At 43.7% G+C, this 24,324-nt stretch overlaps 1 protein-coding gene across 3 annotated transcripts in view; it reads right to left on the bottom strand.

Annotated features, from left to right (window-relative positions):
• Nucleotides 1–24,324, bottom strand: part of MGAT5 (alpha-1,6-mannosylglycoprotein 6-beta-N-acetylglucosaminyltransferase) — a 337,061-nt gene that overhangs the window by 134,802 nt on the left and 177,935 nt on the right. For all 3 annotated transcript variants that reach the window (XM_004774276.3, XM_004774275.3, XM_013046749.2), the window contains 2 exons: nt 7,849–7,925; nt 6,697–6,786 (listed from right to left, as the gene is read on the bottom strand). In XM_004774276.3, coding sequence (XP_004774333.1) covers nt 6,697–6,786; nt 7,849–7,925 — 167 coding nt within the window. The remainder of the gene's footprint in view (nt 1–6,696; nt 6,787–7,848; nt 7,926–24,324) is intronic.

Raw genomic sequence — 24,324 nt, 5'->3', positions numbered from 1 at the left:
AAATAAATAAACTTTAATTTATAAGACTGCCTAGGAAAATGCGAATACTCATCAGGTATTTTATGATCTTAAGGAATTATGTTAATTTTAGATACAAGATGGTATTAGCAGTTACACTGGGAGTAGGTACAGGATTTCAAGGAGCCTTAAAGATATATACGGAAACATTTGTGGATCCTAAGACCTTTGGAATTTACTTCAACACAATGGGTCGGGGGAGTAATTGAAAAGATCTTGGCCATGAATTGGCAATTGTTGAATCTCATCATGGGCCCATAACGAGTTTATTATACTCTTCTTTAACATAGGTCTAAAATTTTCCACATTAAAAAAGTTCAAAACATAAAAATGTTGCAGCTCTTTCACTGGCATGCAGTAGGAATTGTAAGAGACAGTATCTAAAAGTTTGCAAAACATAAGTTGGAGACGACTGCATGGAAGCCCTGTCTGCCACATGCATTTTTTTTTTTCCTTTTTTTTGCCACATGCATTTCAAGGAGCCAAGAGGTGCCTTGCTGGTGTGGGGTTTGGCAAGTCCTGTCATTTGCCCTTCTCATGTGTGTTTAAGATTTTATTTACTTATCTGACAGGGACACAGGGAGAGAGGGAACAGAAGCAGGGGGAGCAGGAGAGGGAGAAACAGGCTTCCTGCTGAGCAGGGAGCCCAATGTGAGGCTCGATCCCAGGACCCTGAAATCATGGCTTGAGCCAAAGGCAGACACTTAACAACTGAGCCATCTAGGTGCCCCGCCCTTCTCATGTTTGTAAGGTGGCAGCCAGAACAAGAAGTATAAGTACGCATGATGTAGTATGTGAAACTCACAAATGGGAGAGGCCACCAAGAAGATAAACTTGGAGACAGGAGGGTCTGAACAGATGGAACCAATAGATCAGTTAGTGGTACCAACACACTCAGGACTGTTTAAAAAAAATCCATTTCCTAGGAATGCATTAGAACTCAGGTAATAAAAGCAAGGAAAACACACCGATAAAAAAATCTACAAGGAAAGGCTGAACTCAAAAAGTAGCAAAACAGGATCATTAATCTCTGCTACCTACTTTACAGCCCCGAAATGATAATCTCACAGAAAAGGAATTCCCAATCTCAAATGGCTAGACCTTTCCAAAGTATGTGTTGATATTCTCAGGCAACAGTCGAGGGATATTTTTAAAATACTCCTTGACCTGTCCCAAAATGTTAGTTATGTTTTTTTCATTCAGGTTTTCTCTTGCTACCGAAACAGTCAATTCTTCATTGCTGCCCACTCTGACAAATTAGTCTACGCAACACCATTTCCAAGTTATCTCTAGCAGCCAACACAGCCCATAAATCCAAATCATTGTACTGGTTATTAGGATTTCATTTCATGCTCGCATTCACAAACATTTAAGCTTTCAACCTTTGCTGTTGGGCATTAATCTTGGCATTAATCAAGGGATTAAGTACGCTGAATTTAAACTCAAGGTTAATAGCATGCTCAGCCAATATTAGTTTTACATATTGCCAAGGGAAAACAGAAAGAGGCAAAGACCTTTATGCCTGTTGTTCCTGAAATATAAGACACAGATTGATGAGGAAGGCAGGAAATTGCCTCCTTTGTTCCTTCATGAGGGTGTCTCACACACACGCACATAAGCACGCGCACTTGTATGTCCAGTCCAAATTGGTGTCTGAAGCAACAGCTTGTATATATCCTAAGTTCCGGCAATCGATTGCTGGGCAATTTGCTTATTTTCGAGCAATTATACGTGCAACGGCAGCAGAAGTGTTTAAAATTAAAAAAAAGCACAAACAAATGAAGAAGTCTAGAAGGGCATGGAGAGTTGCTCGAGTAATTGGGTAAAGAGATAAAAATGTGTGGGTGTTCGGTACGTCACCACCATCTACCAGTGTAATAGCAACAGGGGGAAAGAAATTCATTCTAAATTTCATAAAATCTGTTAGCGGGAAAAGGCTCTGCAGAGGGCCAAGTTAATATACCTGAAACAATGACAGAGTAATTACTTTATAGAGCCCTGTCTCTGTAACAGGAGTAGTTACATGGCTCGCAAAAACAGATCCAGAAAATAAACTGCCCGATGATCTGGAAATGCAAGGCTGCCTAATGAAACATTCATTTACTCCCACCACCTGGAAAGGCTGAGCACCTGGCTTGCATGAGTTACGTCCACATGAGAATCAGTGTTATTTCTCTTTTATTTTGGTGGGGGGGGCATCAAAATTCTCAGTATTCGAAAACTGGCCATGAAGACTGATTAATGCAAACTAGCTAAATTAGAGCCATATTTCAAACACAATAGGTTTGGAACCAGAACTGAATGCAAAGTTAAAGGTAATAAATCACTTACTTACCCGAGTTCTGTTTTTCTTTGACATGAAGGGGCAACAGTAATGCAAAGGAGACGGCCACGAAGCACTTAGCCTCTCTGAGCTGTTCTGATTTGGCTGTTACTCAGAAGTGGGGGTGGAGGAGATAAATGAGATTGGGTATTTGAGGTGTCTGGCATACAGCGAGGATCAATAATGTGTCATTCTTTTCCTTCTGTCTTCCGCTAACAAGGGCAGTGCCTGGACTCACACCATATGCAGTCCTGGGTCTAGCGTCAGATGCATTGCAAGCATCGCTGGGTATAACCTCAGGGGAAATACTGCTGGCTGCTTTTTCTGGGATTTACCAAGAAGGACGTGTGGACTACAAGATGGAGAGTGCACAAGCAGAAGTTCACAGACCTGTAATTCAGTGGAAATTGGCACACTGAGACAACCAAGAGGAAGAAAAAAGAAAGCTGAGCGCCATCTATCCCCTAGGACTGGGCGGAGTCTCACTGTCTGGATTCAACTGGTGACTGACCACAGTTACTTTGTGGCTTTTTTCATTTGTTTCTGTTTAAGTCCTGAGGTTAAACATTAATGGAAACCAGAACTGGCTCTTCCATGAGGATTAAGAAAAGAATAGAAGTGACCGGAACATCTGCTGATCAAGTAAACAAGTTGACCAGAGATGCCTCCCTTCATTGTTTTTGGGGTGGCAAGGGAAACCTGGCATAGGACAGGCAGTTCAATCAAACAACAAAAAGAGGAAGGTTTCAAGATGAAGCAAGAGGGAAAACAGAGCGAAACAAAAATCTAGACCAAAAACAGCACTATAAAGACACAGATGCTGTCCAGGATTTGGAAAATATAGCCCAGAATTGGCTTTATGACCACCTCCAGTCATTTCAAATTAACAAGGGCAGGGATACACTGCTGGTCCTTAGATCCAGCTCCCAGTTCCAATGCAAACACAAGCATCATATGCAGAGAAAAGAATCAAGGGGGAACAGCTAGTTGCATTCTACATCACCAGAAATCAAATATCTAAAAATAAATTAGTGTTAGAACCAAAAATTGGTTCTAATTGTAAAACAAAATCAAGTCTCTGTATCAAATGCCTCCCAAATGGTCCTCAAATAATGACAGCGTCAAAAACCACACAAGCATCAATTGGGTTTTCTGAGTGTTATCTATCTGCCTGGCTCTATTTTATGCACATTCCCACAGACACTCAGGAATCATCACAGCAGGATCCTTTAAAAACAAAGTTAAAACCATTATTTTATAAAGGAAGAACATGAGGTGCCAAGAGGGTAAGTCACTTGTCCAGAAGTATAGTATTTAAAGAAAGTATCAAAGACAGTGTGAACTCAGCGATGAGGCGCTATGGCTGTCTTTCCCATCCAAGAGGCCACAGGGGTGAGATTCTCCTCCAACTCGTACAGAGTACCGATTAAGATGCCACAATAAAATGCAATCTTTCTAAAGTTTTTATTTATTTATTTGAGACAGCACAAACGGGGAGAAGCAGAGGGAGAGGGAAAAGCACAGACTCTGCTGACCTGGGAGCCTGATGCAGGACTCGATCCCAGGGCGCTGGGATCATGACCTGAATTGAGGGCAGATAGTTAGTTGACTGAGCCACCCAGGAGCCTCAAAATGCAATTATTCCTTTTTTTTTTTTTTTTAAATGCCAGAGTATCAAAGTTTCAGATTTAAACTAAAAAAGAAGTTCCAAGTGTTGTCTGCAGAGAAACTCGCTCCACCTTGCTCTGACTCTACTACCTACATCCATTCTTCCGCTTCCATTAGGCTCGTCCTGAGTGCACATCACGATGCCAAGAAACAGAGTTCTCACCAACTGCTGACATCTGATGCATGTAATAGATATTTGATAAGTGATCAGTGAACTGAATTCAGCTGAACAGAAAAAAAACCCAGATCATCTGCATGAGAAGAGAGAGGAAAAGTCAAAGAAAGTACCATTCCACACTTTGGAAGGAGGAAAAATAGGTCCGGGTTCTGAAATAAGACACGCCGGCTCCAGGGTCAAGAGCATATGATCCGTCACACCGTCCCCAGCCCCGGCTGCCCCACACTCCCCAGAGGCTGCTTGTTCTCATCTTAGCCACATCCTTCGTCCACTGCGAGTGCAGCTGGGTGGCAACTTCACAGGAAGAGAACTAGGTCACGAATAACCGTGGTCCCTCCCCATGTGGACCGGTCTCCACACATTCCCAGCTCTGGCTTGGGAATGGAGGGAAGATGGAGGGAAGGCTGGAGTGGGATGTAATGCTCCACCTGGACCTCAGCAGTATGCCCAACATGAGAAGTCTCAGGAAGGCGTGAAATTAGTCCAGTCTGTCAATCAGGGAGCACAGTTGGACTCTGGCTGAATTCTATCAAATGGAAAGGGGAAGGAAACTTTTGAAAATTAAACTGAAGGAGGAACCTTTTCCTTGGGGCAGGAAAGGTGCTTCTAGTTGACTTCTCACTGGAGTGCCAGTTCACCCAGGGCCCCAGGCCTCATTTTTCTGGAGAAGGAAACGAGAAGGTGGGCCACAGCCTACCCCAGCCCAAAACACACTCAAATAAATGCGAAAGAATTAATTTGCCAGCAGCATGCTAATGAGGAGCATCGCATACCCAACCCACAGTGCTTTTAATTTCCAAGAGATAATTTAACTATCATTAGCGCTGAGGCCTCTTCATGATGGCTGCGGGGTGGTCATGGTGCAACCATATTTCAAAAAAAAAAAAAAGTCTGAGTGGCTCTCAGAAGGGAAAGAGATATAAATATAAAGATAAAGGAAAGGGACAAACCCCACAGAATTCAAGGCCACGTGCCCTGTGGTGATACTGGTTTGGCCTCCATCCCCAAAAGCTGTCCCCTGTCCCCTTGTGACACAGACGGGAGGCGCCTGAGGCTCACATGAAAAATTACAGCAGAAGTATGTCATTAGCCTCAAAATGGAGGCATTCTCTTTCCTGCGTTATAGCACCAGGGAGCTGTTATTAACTACTGGTCAAATAGCAACAGCACACCGCAGTAGACAGCCTCTGAAATTAGCCAGCACCCACTTCACAAGCCCCTAGGGCTGCCTTTGTCCATCAAGGGTGGAGGGGAAGCCAGCTTCTCACTCCCTACTCAGTTCTTCCCCATACAGTCTTAACTCTGCCCCAACCCTTCCATTTTCTTCAAGGTGAAACAGAAATCATCAAAGCGTATTACAAGCAATTCCATGTGGCCTATGCAACACTGTGCTTAAAAAAAGCTGCTATTTGAATTTAAGGGCAGAAATGAAAATAAAACTCAGCTAAAAAGGTTTTTAAGAAAAGCTAAAAATAGCTCAGCTTCTAAGCAAATACCTACTTCAGCCAATAAGCCCAAGAAAAAGATGCTCAACGTCACTGATTATTATGAAAAGGCAAACCAAACCGCAGGGAGATACCACTGCACACCTGTTAGTGTGGCTAGTCTGACCAAACAGAAAACAACAAGTGTTGGCAAGGATATGGACAAACTAGAACCCTCATGCACTGCTGGGAGGAAGGGAAAATGAAGCCATTGCTGTGGAGAAGACTGTGGTTCCTCAAAAAAATAGGAACAGAATTGCCGTATGATTCAGCCACTCCATTTCTGGATATGCACATGAAGGAAGAGAAAGCAGAGTCTCAAATGGTTGTGTGCACACCCATGTTCACAGCCACATTATTCACAATAGTTCCAAGGCGGAAGTAACCCAAGTATCCATCAATGGATAGATGGATAAGCAAAAGGTGGTATAGTAACACAATGGAATATTACTCAGCCTTGAAAAGGAAGGAAATGCTGACAGGCTATAAACATGAATGGAACTTGAGTATATCGAGTTAACTGAAATAAGACAGTCACAAAAAGGAAAGTACTATGTAAATTATACAAATAGTGAGAAGAGTCCAAATCAGTGAGACAGATTAGAATGGTTGTGTTCAGGGGCTGGAGGTAGAGGGCAATAGGGAGTCACTGTTTAATGGGTAAAGTGTCAGGTTTGCAAGATGAATTATCAGGAGATGGATGCTGGTGATGGTTGTACCACAGTATGAATGTACTTAATTCCTCCTAAATGGTCAAGATGGAAAACTTTATGTTTACTAGATTTTATTAGATTTTTTTTTTTTTAAATCAGGGAAAGAAAATGTAAATAACTACATCAGCTTGTTGTTTCCCTCAAGGAAGAAAGAATTATCCTATTTAGGAGCCGGGGAAAATAATGAAGAAAGGAGCCACAGGTCCACCACGTAAAAACAATACACATTTCTCGACTTTTCGAATTCCAGGCTCAGCTGCAAACCTGACTAACCATGCCTTTCCACACCCCAGAGCCAGAGAAGCGACTCACCTCACTGAGGTAAATAAAAAAAGAGCAGGTGGACCCATCCACTCCATAATCTGCGTAGCAGGGATCCGAGCGCCACATATCTTTCATCCACTGAAACGACAAGAGCCAGATAAGGACAACCATGAGCCGCCTGTTACTGATGGGCCCACACATCCGCAGACAGAGAAGGCAAGGCTTTGAAGGGCAAGGAGCACTGAGTGGCTCAGACTTGGGCCTGAGGATCAGAGTCACTGAGCTGAGGTCGGGACAACAGATGCCCAGTTCCCAGATGGTCCATAGGGAGACACTGGCTTGAGATGAGCCTTAGCAGAGGTGCTCAGGATAGAGGAAGGCTGCAAAGACATACAGGGCAGTAAAGCCCAGGACAGCCAGTGGCCAGGGGACATTTATCAAAAACAGATGCCTGAGGGGACCGTTGTGTCAAAACCCTTCTCCCTAGAGAGCTGTAGTTTCACGAGTTTCAGTACCAGGCCTGGAACAGAGAGCATGAATGCAGGCGTGCGAGGTGTGCATGGCACGCAGGAGTCCTGAACAGGAACCGTGCCGATGCTTCCGGGCTGTGGTCTCACCATCCTAAGTATATATTAGAACTGAGACTTTTCTTTGAAAACTGCTGAGCAGGGGAGTGGTCTCCCTCAGGCAGGCCATATAAAAAGGGATTTTTTAAAAAAATGTGAAGAGTGAAAGAGTGTCCAAGCATCTCTAGTTACTCAGCTGCAAATGCTAATGTGACATTTAAATCACAATCTGGAGACCTCATGGCTGGGGCCTGGGTACTAGGGGAGAGGGAGGCTGGACCCCACATAATGGCAGCCCCTTGTCAAAGGCCCTTGAAGGATCACCTGCTGGAGGCTGGGAATGCCAGGGGAAGGCGCTTCAAAGACACAGCAGGGGCCCGAAGTGGCCCAGGCTCTTTCAGTCTCACCAGTTAGAGGCATTGTTGACTAACCCCATGGAGTTGGCATAAGCAGACAAGGGTTGTCATGGCCACAGTCCCAAAATGGCAGGATTGAGGTACCCTTGAAATGAGCTCCTTAAAGAGCTTGCTTGCCATTTGGGTTACTGGGGAGTTACAGAGAGGGGAGAGGAAGGAAGAGGCTATCGGGTGCAGACTGAAGATGGGGGGATGAACAGATGTTACTTCTGCCTTACCTTGATTTTCCCCTCGCAGTGGGGGTAGCCATCCATAGGAGGCAATACACATTTTTCTTGAGCTCCATTAATGATATCTGTAAGACAAAAGAAAACAAAGGATACCATAAAGTTCATGAAACACAAACCTAACACCCTTGCAAGTAAGAGGCAGGGAAAGAAACAGAAAAAGGGAGTCTATACTGAGAGCCAGGCTCTGACCCGTGGAAACCCTCCAGAGGGCCACGGCTCCAGTTGGTCTGCGGCAAGGACCCACCCGCCATGCGGCCTCGCTTGGAAGGATGAGCTACACCAACCGCAGTGCTTGCTGGAAAATCTGCAACTGGAACAGAATGCAAATGGAGACCAGGCAACAGAGCCATGAGACGGGGAGAGACCAAGAGAACTGGCAGGGCCATGCTACACTACGCAGACAAACTGAGGTCAGGGGCAGCTTCAGGACATGTGCTTGAGCGGCCGGCTAAAGACAGGCAGACAAAACTGGTGTACAGAGAAGTACAGAAAGCCGCCGACACATCTGTGAGGGACAACTCCTTATGGACCTGGTTCTTAAATTTCTGCAGAGGTCTCCTTACTGCTTCACATATTTCCTCACAGGTCAACCCCCCTTCTAGGAGTCAGCTCAAATGGATTCTTATTCCTTTTGACGACAGAGTCAAAACTAAAAAGAAACCTAAAAAGCTTACTCGTTTAGTGGTAGCCAACGGCCAGATCCGTAAACCACTGAGCAGCAGTGTAAACACATTATGTGAGGGCGGACCAAGGGAAGGACACCCACCCCAGTCTCTAGGCTCAAAGAAGGCTTTCTGGATCTAGTGACATCTCAGCTAAGATGACAAGATGAAGCAAGAGTGCATCAGGTGAAAAGGCCAGGGAGACACGGTGTGCAAGGACCTGGGGAGGCTCCAAATGCAGGGACACGCTCCAAGTGGAATTTGGAAATGGGAGGTACTGAGTGGTCAGACTGGAGATCAGGCAGGGCCCAAACCGGAAAGGCCTCAGGCAACTGCCCTGACGAATACTTCAATCTTTGAGCAAAGGATACAGGAGAACACCAAATGCTTTTAAGAAGGGAATGGTTAAGATCAGACTGATGTTTAGGAATCCTCATTTCAGCTGGAAACTGGGAAACCTACATGCTTCTCTTCGGGGACCAACAATATTTTCCAGACATGCTTGGAAAATGTCACCATTACTGCCAACAATTTTCTATACAACGTGCTAATGAGAAATTAGATCCCAAACCACAGTATCATTCGACAGCGGTATTCAAACGAGGTTGGTAGCTGCTGGGGCTAAAACAAAAGCTGTACCTGTCCTTGAAAATTAGTTCTTTTGACAGTCTGAAACACAGATTCTTCACCTCTTGATTCAGCGTTTTCATGAACATTCTACCTGCTACTCGGATAACTAGAGCATAAAATCAATATCCTCCTCATCATGGATTGCAGGCAGTGTCATTTAGTAGTTAACACAGAAGATACTTAGCTTGTCAGAGCCTCTGTTTCTCTGTCTGTAAAACTGAAATAAGTGCATCTCTGTTTCATCTCGGTCTTAGTCAGTAAGTTAATATTTGTAGAAAGTCTAGTCTAGCACTCTCCTGACAGCAGACTCCCACCGCAGACCATAGTAGGTGCTTAAAAAGTTGGCATTTGCTATGTAATTCCACACAACGTACACTCAGTATATCTAGGAAAGCAGTATTTCAAAAGCACAGATCTTCTGGAAATGCATTCTCCGTGGCTTTGAAATGAATGCAGGCAGGAGGTGGCAGATCTCCCTAGAGCTCCCCCCTCTCTCTCTCTCACTTATAAGGGGACAGAGAACTCCAGAACCCACTAACAGATGCCTCCCCAAAGAACAGAGATGCCTTTCAAGGACTGCTGATCCTATATTTGTTTCAGATTTTGCTTGGCAAATTTACCAAGCAAATAAGCAGCACAGGTTCCAAGAAAGTAAGCAGAGTCTGAAACAGCTGTGGGTTGGGGTAACAGGACATTTAAGGGGATGCTTAGGGAGACATGCCCCCCTTCCTCTCCACACTCTAAGCACCATTCTAGTTCCAGACATTCAGAGCCGGAAATTACGGAAACTAGAGACTACAGAGTTGGAGGTCCGGTGGCGTGGACTGCAGAGAAATCACCGGCTGGTAAAATAAACTAGTAAGTCCAGGAAGGCCTGCCATCAAAGCCTGGCCGCTGACGGTGTGGGTCCTTTTCAAAAAGACTTTCAAGGAATAACAATATGTTATGCCAAGAGTTGGCAACCCTTTTCTGTGAAGGACCAGATAGTAAATATTTGAGGCTTGGCAAGCCACATGGTGTCTGTCCCAGCTACACCACTCTGGATCGTGGCAGGAAAGCAACCACAGACAATAGGGGAATGAAAAGATGTGGCTGGGTTCCAATAAAACTTCACTTACAGAAACAGACACAGACCCTTACATTTGCTATGCTAAGAGAGTCTCAAAATAAGGATCCTCGTTTTTGTGAAGACTGCTGAAATGACTTTCTGGAGGACACCTATGGGCATTCCGTAGCCCTATCCCTATCCTTCATCCACCTGGTTAACACCCTTCCCTTAAAGATCTAGTTCAAGATTCACCTCTGTAAGAAACAGGCCGAGCCCTTCCTTCCCAGGCCACACCAGAATTTAGGATTTAGTGCTGCCTTCCTGCTCAAATCTCTCCCACGACCATGAGCAGTCCTGTTCTCTCCTGCACATGGCCCATCACCCCTTCCAGGATGAGGTCACTGTCCCCGCCCCATCACCAGGCACGCCGTAGGTGCTGGCTGACTTAATAAACACACACGTTCTGCCTGCTCCATCTCTCCAACCGACTCTTCGGCTCAGGGAGAACTCGACTGAGCACAGGGACCTGTGCTAGACCCGGGTGTTTCTTCCTCTTCCATCTGGCAGCTTGTCAGCTAATCCAACAGGGTTCTCTCTGCCATTCCATTAATTTATGACCAATTTTCTCTCCATTTAGTTACACAGTGATGAGTCTGAATAAACAATGAGGCCCAGAAGTGGAGTTAAATGGCTTAAGGCTCTGGCATAGGAGGGATCTGTGAAAGGGGAAAAAAGGAAGTGCCAGCCTTCCCATGAAGGGAGGAGCTGCTCCCTGAATCTGACCACCAGTAACCTGACTGCCAGTAAACTGAGCGTGACCCTCCACCACCTTCCACCTCCTGAGGCATTTCAGCTCATCTTAGAGGACAGCTCCCTGTTTTATTTTCATCACAATGAAGAAAACTCAGTAGATAATGTCTTTATTAGAAGACTTTGCTACCTAGAGAAGAGCCTCCAATTTAAGGTTGGTTAAAAAACAAACATTTGGGCCCAAAAAGATTAATGTTACTGCTTTTCAGGGGAGACTTAACTTACTATATATTAAGGCCCTTCAAAAGAAGACAGGATTCTTTCTGCCATAATGTTACTAGAATCTTCTCCCTGCCCTTCACCCGATTCTTCCTTTTTTTGTTTTTGTAATGGTCAAAGGGCAAGGGGGAAAAAGATGCTGACATCAGCAAAGACACTCAGCACCTCGTGCTGCTCAGGACTCAGTTTTGTCCTTTACCCTCTCCAAACTGGCCCAAGCTGTGTTTCACCAAAAACTTCACCTCTGCACCGATTCTACGGCATTGTCAACCAGGTATTACAAAGAGGGCAGACTGCCTCCGTGTGCAAATCCTGTGATTTTATCAGTCCCCTGGACCCACACAGTACAGCAGGGGCTCCAGTACCGGCGTTAATCGAAGAAGACACTTTTCTTATGATCGGATGCTTATGACTCAGGAAGGACACGTGTGCACGAGGAACAGAAGTGACAGAGAAGATCATGAACACACAGTGCGGGTGTTCCTGCCAAGTGTGCAGTCAAGTTCTCCATGTGGAGATCGTCCCCATGTTGACAGAGGGGCAGTGGCGGTCTCTCTTCTTTTTTTAAAAAAATTTTATTCATTTATGTGAGAGAGAGAGAGAGAGAGAGAGAGAGAGAAAGCAGGGGAGGGGTGAAGGAGAAGCAGACTTCTCGCTGAGCAGGGAGCCCGATGCAGTCTCGATCCCAGAACCCGGAGACCATGGCCTGAGCTGAAGGTAGACGCTCAACTGACTGAGCCACCCAGGTGCCCCCCACACACAGAGGAGTTTTTACTCACCCTTCCCCCACCTCTGAGGAAGGAAGGAAATAGCAGGGCGGGTAGAGAGGGCAGAAGCCAGTGGTACAGACGGGTTCAGAGACAATGAGAACAAAAATAAGTGGAACAGGAAACAAAGGTGGGTGATAACTTCCCCTGAGATATTACCTGCCTTTCTACAGGGTGGACACGTAATGATCACATTTTATATTAACCGTACCCACCAGAAAAGGAAGGCAGTTACCTCATCTTATAGCTTGGGAAGGAGAAACTTTAAAATCCTCAGCATCCACCTCCAAACTCAGCCCACGGTCTCCAAGAATGTGCTGCCTGCCGTGTGCTGAAATGTCAAGGCTGGATCCTTGCGACAAGACACAGTCTGTGTCCTCAGAGAGTGCACTGCGGAGGGGTGAAGGGACCTGACACAATAGAGCCAGACACAAGCTGAGACAGGCTGAGGTCCCCCACCGTACCCCCCAGAAGGCAGGACGGCGCTCTCTGGGCTGGGGCCTAGCACCCAACATGGCACCTGCCCCAACACCGGCTCCAGAGTCTTCTTTTTAATGAATGGAATGAACAAATGTAACAAAGGGGTGAAAAGCACAAGTTCCAAAGAAGGGGAGTGGGGAGAAAGTGCCACAGAAGAAAGTGACTCACTAAGAACCACTGTGCCAAGAATGACAAGTTCTGGAACAACAGAACTCGGGGATTTACATCCAACACAAGGAAAAATGGCAGGAACATGCGGCAGGGAAAGAGGAGTCATTTCTGATGCAGGGAGTAGCTGTGGTCTACCCCATGTGAGTTACTGGTGTTCATACCTTACTGGCATTTCAAAAGACAGGCTTACTCTGGAAAACAGTATGGAGACTCCTCAAAGTATTGAAAATAGAGCTCCCCCATGACCCAGCAATCACACTGCTGGGTATTTAGCTCAAAGATACAAATGTAGTGACTCAAAGGGGCACGTGGGCCCGAATGTTTATAGTGGCAATGTCCACAACAGCCAAACAATGGGAAGAACCTAGATGTCCATCAATAGATGAATGGGTAAAGAAGATGTGGTGTGTGAGTATATACACACATATATATATATATATATACATATATATGTGTGTGTGTGTGTACATCTTCTTTACCCATTCATCTATATATAATGGAATACTATGCAGCCATCAAAAACCGAAATCTTGCCATTTGCAACGACATGGATGGAACTAGAGGGGATTAGGCTGAGCGAAATAAGTCCACTAGAGAAAGACAATTATCCTATGATTTCACTGATATGAGGAATTTAAGAAACAAAACAGAGGATCATAGGGAAGGGGGGAATAAAACAAGATGAAATCAGAGAGGGTGACAAACCATAAAATACTCTTAAGCACAGGAAACAAACTGAGGGCTGATGGATGGGGAGGGAGGTGGGGGGATGGGGTAACTGGGTGATAGGCATTAAGGAGGGCATGTGATGTAATGAGAACTGGGTGTTATATAAGCCTGATGCATCACTGAATTCTACCTCTGAAATTAATACTTTGCTATATGTTTATTAATGGAATTTAAATAAAAAACAAAATACAAAAAATAAAATACAAAAAAGATAATAAAAAGAAAGGCTTATTGTTTTGTGAGAACTGATCTGAAAGTGTTATAAGAGACCCGTCCTGATGCATTTTCATTCAAACACAAGATCCACTGGGTACCATACAAAGACACCTTCATCTTTTAGCTTCCCACTTCACATGTACACAGAGAGGATGTCCTGTGTGTCTTTAAGAACGTTATCAACTATTAACTACGTAGCCTCAGGAAACACCTATACTATTTAAAGTTAATGCTAACTATTACTTACTGCTGAACAAAAGATATCTAGAAATTTATTTATTTATTTATTTATATTTTTGTAATTTTTTAAAAATTTAATTCAGGATAACAGTATTCATTATTTTTTCACCACACCCAGTGCTCCATGCAATCTGTGCCCTCTATAATACCCACCACCTGGTACCCCAACCTCCCACCCACCCCCGACTTCAAATCCCTCAGATTGTTTTTCAGAGTCCATAGTCTCTCATGATTCACCTCCCCTTCCAATTTCTCCCAAATTCCTTCTCCTAACTCCCCATGTCCTCCATGCTATTTGTTATGCTCCACAAATAAGTGAAACCATATGATAATTGACTCTCTCTGCTTGACTTATTTCACTCAGCATAATCTCTTCCAATCCTGTCCATGTTGCTACAAAAGTTGGGTATTCATCCTTTCTGATGGAGGCATAATACTCCATAGTGTATATGGACTACATTTTCCTTATCCATTCGTCCGTTGAAGGGCATATCTTGGTTCTTTCCACAGTTTGATGACCGTGGCCATTGCTGCTATAAACATTGGGGTACAGATGGCCCTTCTTTTCACGACATCTGTATCTTTGGGGTAAATACCCAGGAGTGCAATTGCAGGGTCATAGGGAAGTTCTATTTTTAATTTCTTAAGGAATCTCCACACTGTTCTCCAAAGAGGCTGCACCAACTTGCATTACCACCAACAGTGTAAGAGGGTTCCCCTTTCTCCACATCCTCTCCAACACATGTTGTTTCCTGTCTTGCTAATTTTGGCCATTCTAACTGGTGTAAGGTGATATCTCAATGTGGTTTTAATTGGAATCTCCCTGAAGGCTAGTGATGATGAACATTTTTTCATGTGTCTGATAGCCATATGTATGTCTTCATTGGAGAAGTGTCTGTTCATACATTTTTTTTAAGATTTTATTTACTAATTTGACAGAGAGAAATCACAAGTAGACGGAGAGGCAGGCAGAGAGAGAGAGAGAGAGAGATAGGGAAGCAGGCTCCCCGCTGAGCAGAGAGCCCGACGCGGGACTTGATCCCAGGACCCTGAGATCATGACCCGAGCCGAAGGCAGCGGCTTGACCCACTGAGCCACCCAGGCGCCCTGTTCATATATTTTTTGATATGCTTGTCTGTTTTGTGTGTGTTGAGTTTGAGAAGTTCATTATAGATCCTGGATATCAACCTTTTGTCTGTACTGTCATTTGCAAATATCTTCTCCCATTCCATCGGTTGCCTCTTTGTTTTCTTGACTGTTTCCTTTGCTGTGCAGAAGCTTTTGATTTTGATGAAGTCCCAAAAGTTTATTTTCGCTTTAGTTTCCTTTGCCTTTGGAGACATATCTTGAAAGAAGTTGCTGTGGCTGCTATCGAAGAGATTACTGCCTATGTTCTCCTCTAGGATTCTGATGGATTCCTGTCTCACGTTGAAGTCTTTTATCCATTTTGAGTTTATCTTTGTGTACGTGTAAGAGAATGGTCAAGTTTCATTCTTCTACAATTAGCTGTCCAGTTTTCCCAGCACCATTTATTGAAGAGACTGTCTTTTTTCCACTGTATATTTTTTCCTGTTTTGTCGAAGATTAATTGACCATAGAGTTGAGGGTCCATATCTGGGCTCTCTACTCTGTTCCACTGGTCTATGTGTCTGGTTTTTTTTTTTTTTTTTTTTTTTTTTAAAGATTTTATTTATTTATTTGTAAGAGAGAGAGAGTGAGAGCGAGCACAGGCAGACAGAGTGGAAGGCAGAGTCAGAGGGAGAAGCAGGCTCCCTGCGGAGCAAGGAGCCCGATGTGGGACTCGATCCCAGGACGCTGGGATCATGACCTGAGCCGAAGGCAGCTGCTTAACCAACTGAGCCACCCAGGCGTCCCTATGTGTCTGTTTTAATGCCAGTAGCATGCTGTCTTGGTGATCACAGCTTTGCAATAAAGCTAGAACTCACACAGCAATTCAGCAATGTGGCAGGATACCAAGTCAATGTACAGAAATCAGTGGCTTTCTTATACACTAACAATGAAAATACAGAAAGGGAAATTAGAGAATCGATTCCATTTACTATAGCACCAAGAACCATAAGATACCTGGGAATAAACCTAACCAAAGAAGTAAAGGATCTGTACTTGAGGAACTACAGAACACTCATGAAAGAAATTGAAGAAGACACAAAAAGATGGAAGACCATTCCATGCTCTTGGATCTGAAGAATAAACATTGTTTAAATGTCTATACTACCTAGAGCAATCTATACTTTTAATGCCATTCCAATCAAAATTCCATCAGTATTCTTCAAAGAGCTGGAGCAAATAATCCTAAAATGTGTATGGAATCAGAAGAGACCCCGAATCGCTAAGGAAATGTTGAAAAACAAAAATAAAACTGGGGGCATCACGTCACTTGATTAGAAATTTATTTTTAAAGATTTTATTTATCTATTTGAGAGAGAGAGAAAAGGAGAGAGAACATGAGAGGGGGGAGGGTCAGAGGGAGAAGCAGACTCCCCACTGAGCAGGGATGCCCAATGCAGGACTCGATTCTGGGACTGCAGGATCATGATCTGAGCTGAAGGCAACTGAGCCACCCAGGCGCCCCAAGATCTAGAAACTTAAAAAAAAAATGCTATAGTCTGATGTGATCCTTAATCCTAATTGTATCAATGCTTCTGGGTGGCACCCCGCATAAGAAGCCTGAGTCCACAACGGTGGGCAATGATGAAAAAGTGAGGAGGTGGAGGGGAGGGAGAGAGGAAGAGAGGAAGCGAGGCAGAGAGGTGTTCATAAGTGAGCCCCACACAGAAGATAGTTATTCCAAAGTGAGAGCTGACCCTACCAAGAAAGTAGCTTCCTTTGTCAAGGTTCGATTTTCCGTGTATTAACTATAGCAAAGATGACTAGTGCTAGAAATGGCACTTGTTTTTAAGGACAACACAGTACAACAGGCTTGTAGAACAGGACCAGTAACTTTGTATCTAGAACTGAACATGCATCTGATAGGTAAAGGGTGTCTGATTCCCTCCTCGCTAAAGGGTGTCTGATTCCCTCCTTGCTACTTTATAGGGATGGGGAGAGAAAAGAAAAAAGAAAAAACGGTAGGTGTAAAAAAAAAAAAAAAAAGTCTCAGCAACCTCACCATGACCATCTGTCCTCCCCAGGAAGTTTTAGGGAAGGAACTGAGGTCAGTCTCCTGGTCCAGTCCCTTTGCTGGCAGCTTAGATAACCATCTTCAGGAGCGAGGGCTCGATTCCACCCAAAGGCACCCCACACATATTTCCTCTCAAAAGATAAGGGGTCTCCAGTGATTGCGTTTTGTGTGTAGGACAAGGCAGTGTTTCTCTCTGAACACCTGATAGGAACATGCAGCCCCCGTTATCAGATGGCCCCTGCTGAGCACCCACGTGTGCACGCCACTGGCCCAGCTGTTCTGCGCCAGCTGGGAACAGGCTGCATCCCTGCGCTCAGCCTGGAGACTGGAGACGAGGCTCCTGCCAGCACTTCCATCAGCTGGCCTTGCTTCAGGAGTTAATAGCAATAAATCGGACAGAAATCAGCCATGGTGAAATATAATCTCCCATTAAAAATGACCTCACCAGTCATTCTCAGCTTGGCAAATATTCATTTACGGCCACTTTACATTTGCATTATAAAGAAAGTGATTTAATCTCTATAACTGAGTCATTCCAGTCCCAGGGTTCATAGGAACAGGAAGCTCTCTGCCCCCAAAAGGAGCTGGGGACCAACAATGCAATGGGCTCAACTCCCTTACAGACCCCAGGGACAGATACTGGGCGCCTTGAAAACAACTGTTTCTATTTTGTTTTTGTTTTGTTTTGTTTTGTTTTTTTTTTAACCCAGGAACTTAGAAATACAATCATTGTACTAAAATATTTTAAGGTTGCAAGGGATTTCTAAAGCCCTATTAGTGAAGTGTTGACTTTTCCCGACTCATAAAACCAAGATTTACAGAAATGAAGTGCTCTATTCATTCACTGATTAAAGGAAGTTCATTAAGCATCTCCCATATATAAAGCATTCTGCACGTATCCCCCAGGCCTCTGTATTCTAGGCAAGACGATTTCTACCACACCGTCTGTAGTTAATTAAAAGGCACACCACTGGGGCGCTTGGGTGGCTCAGTGGGTTGAACATCCAGCTCCTGATTTTGGCTGGGGTTGTGATCTCAGGGTCGTGGGATCCAGCTCCACATCTGCTTGTCCTTCTCCTTCTGCTTCTCCCTTAACTCTCTCTCTTGCGCGCTCTCTCTCTCTCTCAAATAAATAATTAAAATCTTAAAAACAAAACAAAACACAACACCACCATGACCACCACCTTCATGTTCTGCACAGGGAATCTAAGAGTCAACTCTGAAGGATGAAACGACAACTTCTCCTTCCTCTCTATCCTCCAAGGACTTCACGGACTTGCTAATAAGCACCCAGAGCTACAGTACTGCCCATGTACAAATACTATGGACATAATGGAAGCCAATGAGAAAACAGTATTCAAGGTAGAGTTTCTCCATGTACTTTTCAAGAAATGGAACCAACATGGAACAAGAATGAAGCTGTAAGGACTATGAAAATATAGTAACAGACAAATAACCCTGGATTATTTATGCTTCCCTTTGTCATACCCTGTCTCACTTTTTTGGGGGAGGGGCAGGATTATCTGACAAACAAAGCTTTTAAGTCAGCATTAATAAGGTTTTCTCTGTTCTTGGTAAAACGGAATCAATAAGGGAACCTAGCATTACTATTTTCAGTATGAGAAGTAAAGCCTATATAAGAATGTCTCACAAAGGACTCTGAGAGACAAACTGAGGGTTTTGGAGGGGGTTGGGGGTTGGGTGAGCCTGGTTGTGGGTATTAAGGAGGGTACGTATTGCATGGAGCACTGGGGTGGTGCATAAACAATAAATTTTGGAACACTGAAATAAAATAAAATAAAATAAAATAAAATTTAATTTAATTTAAAAAATTGTCACAAATGCATAAACACACACACACACACACACCATACCCCTCCATTCTGATAAGTCCCCAAGCATTCTACTGATATAAGAATATCAGATTTCTAGGAATGTTCAAGGAGAAGAGGTTGGTTATCACACACCTAGGAGCACATATGCAGAGTGGGCAGAAAACCTTCCACTCACTAGAAGAAGAAAGCCTACTGCCATTAGTCATCAGTGAAACACAGATCAAAACCACAGGGGAATACAACATCAGCATCACCTCCAGTGAAAGAGCCATCATCAAAAACTCACATAGCAACCAGTGTTGGCAAGGACGTGCAGACATCAGAACCCTCAAATCCTGCTGATGGGAATCTAAAATGGTGTGGCTACTTTGGGAAACAGTCCAGAAGTTCCTTAAAAAGTTAAAAACAGAGTTACCATCTGACCCAAGTAATCCTACTCCTGGGTAGACAACAAAGAGAAATGAAAACATTCTGTCCACACAAAAACTTATACACAAATGTTCACAGTAACATTTTTCAGAAGAGCCCAAAGTGCAGAAAAACTCAAATGTTTATCAACTGATCAATGCATGTGTATGAAATGTTTGGAAGAGGCAGCTCTACAGAGAAGTAGATGAGTGGTGGCCTAGGGCTGGGGGAAGGGGCGGCTGGGAGAGCGGTGGCGAAAGTGAACAGGTATCTTTTGCAGGTGATAAAAATGCTCTTAAATTGACTGTGATGACATGGCCACACAACCCTGTGAATATACTTAAAACTCTGGAATTGTACACTTTAAATGGGTGAACTGCATGGTATATGAATTATATCTCAATAAAACTCTTCCAAAAACCATACAGACAAAAACAACAACAAAAAAAAACCCTGCCATGGGTTCATTCCACAAAACACTGTATCTACATATGAAGTATGTAGATATCTACATATGACAGTGTCTGAAATGCTGTCAGTACCTCCCCATGAAGTATACACAGGAACACAAAGCTATCTTTACCTTGAGGGAGTCTAGAATGTAACTCGAGCTTGCACAGCTGCCCGCCAGAAAGGGCAGTTAACACACCGTGCAAGTGCCAGCGACACGGCCCTCAGAGGCGCAGGCAAGGAGAGGAGGAAGCTGGACCTCTCAGCCCATCTGCCACTCTCCCAGCTCTCATTGCCCTTCAAACCACTCTAACCAATTTTGAGCTGAACACCGCGCCACCTTGTTAGGGCCTCTCTTGCAGCTCAGTGAGGGAAGGGCTGGCGAGGAGGCAGGCCTGGACTGCTTGCTAGTGGGTTATCCTGTGAAAGAGAAACCATCCTGTCTCCTCTGAGCACTGTCATTGTGGGTCCCTTTGTTACAACAGCCTAGTTTGTACCTGAAGTCATCAGTGGCCAAGCGGGATTCCGGTTGGGTTTTAAAGGACAACTAGGAATATTCAGGAGGGAATGTGAGCGCTAAGCACACAGAACAGGAAGAGCAACAGCCAGCACAGACACAGCACCCACCATGCCCTCCTTCTGTAATTCATTCCCATACATTATGTCACACATCATCCTCCCAGGAACCCCAAGCAATAAAGGCATGATATCCCCATTTCACAGTAGAAAACACTGAGGCTCAGAGAGATTAAGTAACTTGGTCAAGGTCATAGAACAAATCAGCCTATCTTGACCCTCTCTGCACATTAAAGTCACTTGGGGAGCTTTTAAAAATGCACCCCACCCTCCTGAGATTCTGATTTAAATGGTCTGGCAAATGGTTCAGCCACTATTCCTTGTCGTGCTCCTCTCACCTCAGGTGATCCTGAGGGGCAGCCACTGGGAGAAACCAGTAAATAGTAAACATTAAAATAAGATGGGTACACTGAAGAAGAGGAAAGTCCAGAAATGCAAAGCAGTTTTTTTTAATCTCATACTCCAACCCCCAGAGTGTTCTACTGAGAAAGCAAATCCACCGCCCAGGGACAAATCATAACCAATCAGACATCAATGTCTGAGATGGTAGGGAAGGGGGAGGCAGGGGGACCAAGGTGGCCAAAGCAGAGGACTCGGGGTAAGATATCAGGTTGGAAAGGTAAGCTGGCATGTCAGGCTACAAAATCCTGAATTCCGGCTTAGCTGAACACAGTTTGCCACTGCAGGAAACAGTAGGGTGACTGGGTAGAATGGCATGGGGAGGGAACTGAGAGTCTCTGAGTAGAGAAGCCACGGGCTGAAAAATGGGAAATCAAAAGAGGAAAAAAAAAAAAAAGAGGGCACCAGCCACAGCTGAAGGATAAGTTTGCCCACACGCACTTTAAAAGGTACTGCTGCACAATATCTTCATGAATAGAGTTTATACCTAAAGTAAGTCATCAAGGAGTCAAAATGTGTCTTTCACTGGTCAGGAAGCTCAAGATATTTTCCAACACGCGGTCCATGAAGACAGTTGTCCATGTTCATTTAACCCCTTCTTTTTGTTGGTAGCAGCTTCTAATGTCTTTCTTAAATTGCCTTTCAAAATGCCATTTCATGTAATTAAACTTTCACTGGTGCCTTCTTTGTAAGTTAGTGGTAAATCCTTTGCAAATGTTCACATGTATTTCCAAGAGGACAGTGCATCAGGCTCGAAAGTTATTTATAAAGCTCTAATAACCTGTCCTCTCCAATCTTCAAAGAGTAGACCATTCCTCTCACAAAATGCCATCTCCCTCATGGCCACCATGCTGGATGCCCTCTTAACTGTGAGCTAAGCTGGTCCTGGAGGTGGCACAGTTAAACTTTCCAAGACAGAGCGGCACTCCTGTGTGCTGGTATTTTCAAGCACGTGACCACGCCCAGCCCCAGCCTGGGAAATGGTAGAAAAGGGTAGTAAAGACTGTACTATAGAGGGCAGGGCTGTACTATAGAGGGTCATCGAAGAGACCGCAGCAGGGATTAGCCCTCTGCAACAGGCCACCTGGACAATCTGGTCAAGTTACCGAACCATCCTGAGTCTACGGTTCCTCATGCGATAAATACAGTCAGCAAAACCCCTCCAGCAGGGTTACCATTTCTGTGCTAGAACCAAGCCTGGTGTTCATCTACGGCTTCGTGTCATCCTCAGAACCACCCTGGAAGTCGAACGTGGAATGCTGAGGGCGACAAAGCCATGAGAAAAAGAGACTCCTCCAACACCCTGAAATATCGCACACCAGCTCTCATTCGTGCCATTTGTCCATTCTGTACTCTTGTCCTACCGTCTGTATAGGCTTGGTTTCTGTGTTGCCCATCTCTGATTCATTTTATGTCACAATGTTTGGGAGAGGGTGGGATACACTCAGTGATTAAAATGCTTTGGATTTATGGAAGGAAAAAATTCAAGTCTTTTTAAATAAATAGCACAACAGCATATACTATATATCCTAATAGCTCTGGGATTAGAAAATAAAACTGAGTTTGCAATATGATTTGGATAATCAGAGTTCTTTTTACACATAAATTTACATGTATTCATTTCTATGTAAATGCCATATTCTGTAAGTTTATACTTAATTTCTGCTATCATTTTTTGTGCAAAAAAAAAGGTCAGCATTTTAAGTAACAATATAAGGGACAGAAAATATTACACATGGGTATGATACACATATCCAATTATAATAAATGGGCATATAGTCACTAAATTGGGAGAATGCTAGTTTTATATATCAAAAACAAAAGAAAAATAAAAAAGAGTTACACTGGTGTCATATTACCAGAAAAAAAAAAGTTTCTGTATATACTATTTTTCAAAATAAGATACAGTACTGACAGATTCTGGTGCATCCTCAGTTGTCAATTTATATTTAAGAAAATATACTGGGAAGTCAGTGGCAGTCATTAAAAATTCAAGATAATACTTGCAAAACTGCATCAGATTCTCAAGCTGGGGGCCTAAGGCAATTTTTACACCTATTCCTTTTCCAATAAGCAAGGTAGGGCACAGCCTTAACTTGTCCTCTTGTCACACAAGGTTTCCTGGGAGAGGAAAGGAACACAATGCACCATCTCCAGCAACAGCAGCTTGCTCCTGGGATGGGGAGCACACGCCCCTCTCTTCATCCTCTCCAACTACAAGCGATTCCATTTTTCTTCTACAGCAGTTGACTCAGGCACATGCTTTTCTGACTATTTCTCTCAAACTGCCAAAGATGCTAGGAGTTTGGATTTTGTTAGGAAACTAAGAGAAATACATACACAGTTGGTGTGTGTAGTTTGTGTGTGTGTTAACTGTACAAACTGTCAAAAATAGGTGTGTTCTTTTCACATCACACAATGCCTCTTTTTTCAATCACTCGGCACAAGCCTTTATGCAGCTGCTGGTGAAGGACAGAGATTCTAATTAGCCACCCAATCTACAGGCAACAATGAAGTATTTTGATTATTCTTTTAATAGGAGATCAAGATAAAATTTTTCTTTTCATTCTCTCATCTGAACCACGATCTCTTTTTTTTTTTTTTTTTTTGGTGGCTTGGTTATAGCCTCCCTTCTCCCATTTTAGCATGGAAAACTAAACTGTAAGTTAATTTGTAATGAAGATGATAACTTGATAATAAGATTTTGGTACCAGAAAAAGAAACTGAAAATCAGAAAAAGAAGCTGAAGTCCCAGAAGACTGAGAACACCCACAAGTACATCAAACTCTTGGGTGTAAGCTTAAAAAAGGGATGAGAGCTGCTTAATTTTTTAAATCTCATTTGATTTACCCAAAGTTGCATGAAATCTATTAGCCCACTGTCATGAAACCTACATGCTATGTGTGCTAGATTTGTGCTTGCTAGGGATGTCTCTCACAAACCAGGCTGTCCAATAACTTAATTCCTTTTAGCTCTCCTAGCCCCTATAGCAGGTTTTTCTTCCCATGGAAAGGAAACATGCCTGGTGTTGAGACCATGTAAATTTGGTCACTGATACTTTGCTTACGAAGTTGAGAGAATCATGTACATATTCTTAAATGTTGTAAGTGTCACCCTGAAATGTTATTCACCTACTCAATAGCAAAAGCTAGTAAATATGTGAATGCAGGTTTCTTCTAGTATGAAACAAAAAGGTTTTGAAATGACTGGGAGTTTGTTTCAGGAAGTGGTCTGTCCCTAGACTGGTATTTAGGTTTTTTGTTTTTTGTTTTTTTTTGGCAGTTAGTTTTTAAGTCAGTTCTTGGAGGGTCTTCATCCTCTGGTGGTAGGATTCCTACCTGAAGATCTCCTTTGGAAGACCTGTCCCACTATGTCAGTACCCGAAACGAACTTCACTCACTCACTTGCTCCCTGCCCTCAGCCCCACACCATGATGACCAGGGCAGGGGGAGAGCACATTCTCCCTGTCAACCTAGAAATGGTGATTATTGTCTTCAAAGCAAGAAGGAGCTGCCATAAATACCAAGGGGCAGGAGGAAGACAGAGCAGTGATAGGAAATACCTCCAACTGTTTCCAGGCCAGGGCAGACAGTTCAGTTCTCCTACTTTGGCAAAAAATATGTGAACAATTTAATTTAGGAGTCTTTATAAAACAAAGCTGAGAAATTGGTGGCAAGAGCAG

The sequence above is a fragment of the Mustela putorius genome, unplaced genomic scaffold (assembly GCF_011764305.1).
Source record: "Mustela putorius furo isolate JIRA1106 unplaced genomic scaffold, ASM1176430v1.1 tig00003867_pilon_pilon_pilon, whole genome shotgun sequence".
Taxonomy (NCBI): Eukaryota; Metazoa; Chordata; class Mammalia; order Carnivora; family Mustelidae; genus Mustela; species Mustela putorius.
This window is presented reverse-complemented; position numbering and strand designations above follow the sequence as displayed.